Source organism: Pygoscelis adeliae, unplaced genomic scaffold, assembly GCF_000699105.1.
Source record: "Pygoscelis adeliae isolate BGI_AS28 unplaced genomic scaffold, ASM69910v1 Scaffold79, whole genome shotgun sequence".
Taxonomy (NCBI): domain Eukaryota; kingdom Metazoa; phylum Chordata; class Aves; order Sphenisciformes; family Spheniscidae; genus Pygoscelis; species Pygoscelis adeliae.
Window position 1 is genome coordinate 3,823,036 of NW_008825532.1, and position 3,188 is coordinate 3,826,223.

Consider the following 3,188-nt stretch of genomic DNA (forward strand, 5'->3'; position numbering starts at 1 on the left):
GCTGGGCGAGGGATGGGCAGGGCGCGGCTGGGCAAGGCACGGGATGGGGAAGGGCAGGGCAGGGGCAGAATTCCCTCTTCGGGTTCCCCTCCGTATGCGTTGTGTCACGCCCTCCCGCCTTCCAGCCCGCGTGCCACCTGCCGTCACCGTGCCTGTCTGGGCGCAGTTCGGAGATGAGAGGGTCGCAGGGAACCGGCACTTGCACCGCCTGGGGTTAGTTCGGGCTTGTGTGGTGGGAGCAGGAGTTAATGAGGAGATCCTCATTAATCCGTGCAGGGCATTGAGCAAACGGGTAACGGAGCTCACCCTGCACAGGGTGCAGGCAACAGAAAACTGGCAAATAAATGGGGCAGGACTGAAGGGCGCAGCCTGGCAAGGTGAGAGAGAGTCACGGGCGCTGGCGTAAGCCGGGAGTCCGATGTATCCCGGGAATCACGCTCAAATGTCTGGGGTGAAGGTCGTGTGCTTTATCAGATGCATTTCATCCCTGCATGTGGGATGCTGCAGCAGGTTGTCTTTGTTGTGCTCGCAGCTGTGCAAACGTTAGCTGCTGTACCCTGGGTGGATGCTGGGGTCAGTTCACAGCTTCCCTGGGCTTTGTTGGATGTATTTCACTGTTGCTCATTGAATTACTCTAGCATGTAATCAACTTTGACCTTGACTTTGATGGAAGGTTAGTCAATGGGATATGCAGAAAGTGCAGTACAAGTTCAGTGAATAATTCCTATTAGTTGTCTACTCTCGGATTAAATGGCATGTGCTGTTAAATAAATGGAGGATTTTAAACAATTCTTTCAAAAACAGAGTTTTCTTGTAAATTTACTGATTTCTAAAACTGAAAAAAGCCACGGTGATAATCCAGTCGGATTTCCGGGTGCCGTGGCTATTGCTTCCTATGTGCAGTTGTTCAGGGATCCTTATGGGCTCCCATGTGATTTGCTTTCCCTCTTTCATCAACAATACATAGGGACAAATGCTTTGTACAAGCTGATGGAACCTCTCATTAAACATGAAATTGTTTGTATAGGACCTGAAGAGCTTTGGTATCCTACAGGCAAATGGTTACTCGGTGCCTGTGCCAGGTGCCTTCTGTCAGAAAGGGAAGGGATGGGTGGGACTGCAATAACTAAAACCTTGACAGCAACCCAAAGGAGCCGGCAGAGTCCAGCATCCATCAGCAGCCGCTCTCTTTCTGATCCTCTCTAGGGTTTCATTGCCCACACTGTCCCTGCCAACGTCTCTCTCTTTCTGACAGGCAAATCCCCCAGAGCTGCTGTGCTGCTTAGCGTGTTTGCAGCCAAGCGCTGGAGGAGGGTGAGCGCAGGTGTCTCTGATTCCCAGGTCTTGGCAGAGTTTCCTGCTTCCGACAGTTCAGCAGCAAGGGATAAATCCCAGCACTCCTGCATCACTAGGAAGAGCCATAAGACACTGCAGTGTTCAGGGAGCAGGGAAGGAGGTGGCATAAGCTTATAGGACTGTCTCAGGTGGTACTTTGGCTGCCCTCAGTGATTAAGAATGAGGTTCATGCTTTCCAGGTTGCTCCAAGAAAAAGGTGGTTCCTCTCCATCTACCAGGTCATCGTCCTTGCGAGGAAGGGATGTCTATGCGCTGGTGTGCTGGCTGTCGGGAGGGTGGAGAGGGCATCCCGAGAAATGATGGTGGGGAGTGGTGGAGAGAGGGGGAGACTGAAAAGCCATAGTTTCTGATCCTCCTCCCCAAGCGAGGCTCAGTCTTGGCGCTGATGAGCTGGGCAGCTGCAGAGCGTGGCGTGAGCACATCCCCTACCCGTCTGCCCCCTCCTTGCCACGGGAAAAGTGGGGGAGACCAAAGGCCCCAGCATCAGGTGTGTGCCAACAGACTGCAGTCCCAGCTCTGCCTCACCCTGGGGCAGTGCTGAGCTCACTGGTGCCCCTGGGAGGCAGGGGGTGGTCAATGAGTATGTGGGGAGCAGGGGCTGGCGCTTGCTAAGTGGATGGAGCACGCTGGCAGCGTGCAGTGCGGTGTGTCGGGAGCTGGGGCTTTCTGGTAGTCTGAAGCAGACTGGAGTCGCACTAGGGACCTTGCTTGGCAGGATCCCATCCCCTTCCTGCAGCCTGGACACAGCAGGTGATGTCAAGTCAATAAAAGCATGTGAACAGTTTAATACTCCCCAAGACCCTGGAGATACCCTGCCTGTCCCTCGGTGATCCTGTCAGGTACCTTGGCTGCCTGCTTGCCTCGGGGCAATCGTAGCTGAAACCACAGGTATCTGTGGTGGTGAGCATGGATGAGATGAACAGGTGGGGAGCAGAGTTAATGCTGTGGGTACCAGAGCACACAACTTCATCCACAGGAAGAGTGGGCACTATAGGGCTCTTTCAATGCCTATAGATTGAGCTCAGCATTTTGGGCATTCAAGGCACTCCCTCAAGACAAGGAACTGTCTGGAGTAAGAAGCCATTTGTAGTCAGTGAATGAAATAGTAGTAAACGAAAACGTCTCAGTGAGGAAAGTTTTTAACAGTGAGGAAAGCTTTTAACATCATGGAAGCAGTCAGCTTGTATGGAGCCATAATTTGTGCATTAAAAGAGACGCATCTCCAGCCAGGAGCGCCGTGCTCCTGCACGGCCAGCCTGAGCAAGTGTGATGCCTGGTACAATGCAGCTCCAAAACTGCTGTCCTGCGGGTGCAGTGAAGCTCATGTCATCTTATTTCTGTTCCTGGTTTTCCATTTATGCTTGTCTAGCACTAGGAGAATAGCTACGCATCTCTTTGGTTTGCAAAGCTGGAGGGAAGTTGGTGGGAGTTTGGTTGGTGACTTCTGGCAGGGCTTTGCTCCTTTGTGCTTGTGAAAGGGAAGCGTTGGATACGGTGGTGGTCGGACATCAGCAGCAAAGGGAGGTTGTCCCTTTCCGAGGTGTCCTGGGGTACCCGTGTCCCACCCATTGCCCTTTGGCTGCTAGGATGCAGTCAGTGCTGCTCTGTCGTGGTATAAGCAGAGCTGTAATCCGGAGCTGTAGCAGCGAAAGTAAGCGTAGGCTGTGGTGGGGAGCTCAGAGGCACTTTGGTCCCCATGGATGGGGAAGGATGAAGTGCAGCTTTCACTTGGGGCTCTTTTGTTTCCTCTTACTGCACTGGTGTTTGCAACATCCCGGCTGTTGTTCTGGCCTTGCATCACGTTCACAGATGGGCTGTGTAAAGGACATCTT

General features: G+C 53.0%; 1 protein-coding gene across 1 annotated transcript in view; it reads left to right on the forward strand.

Moving 5' to 3' along the window:
- DOCK11 (dedicator of cytokinesis 11) overlaps positions 1-3,188 on the forward strand; it is a 90,329-nt gene that overhangs the window by 5,156 nt on the left and 81,985 nt on the right. The window contains exon 3 of the mRNA XM_009331757.1: positions 126-292. Within this exon, the coding sequence (XP_009330032.1) occupies positions 126-292 (167 nt within the window). The remainder of the gene's footprint in view (positions 1-125; positions 293-3,188) is intronic.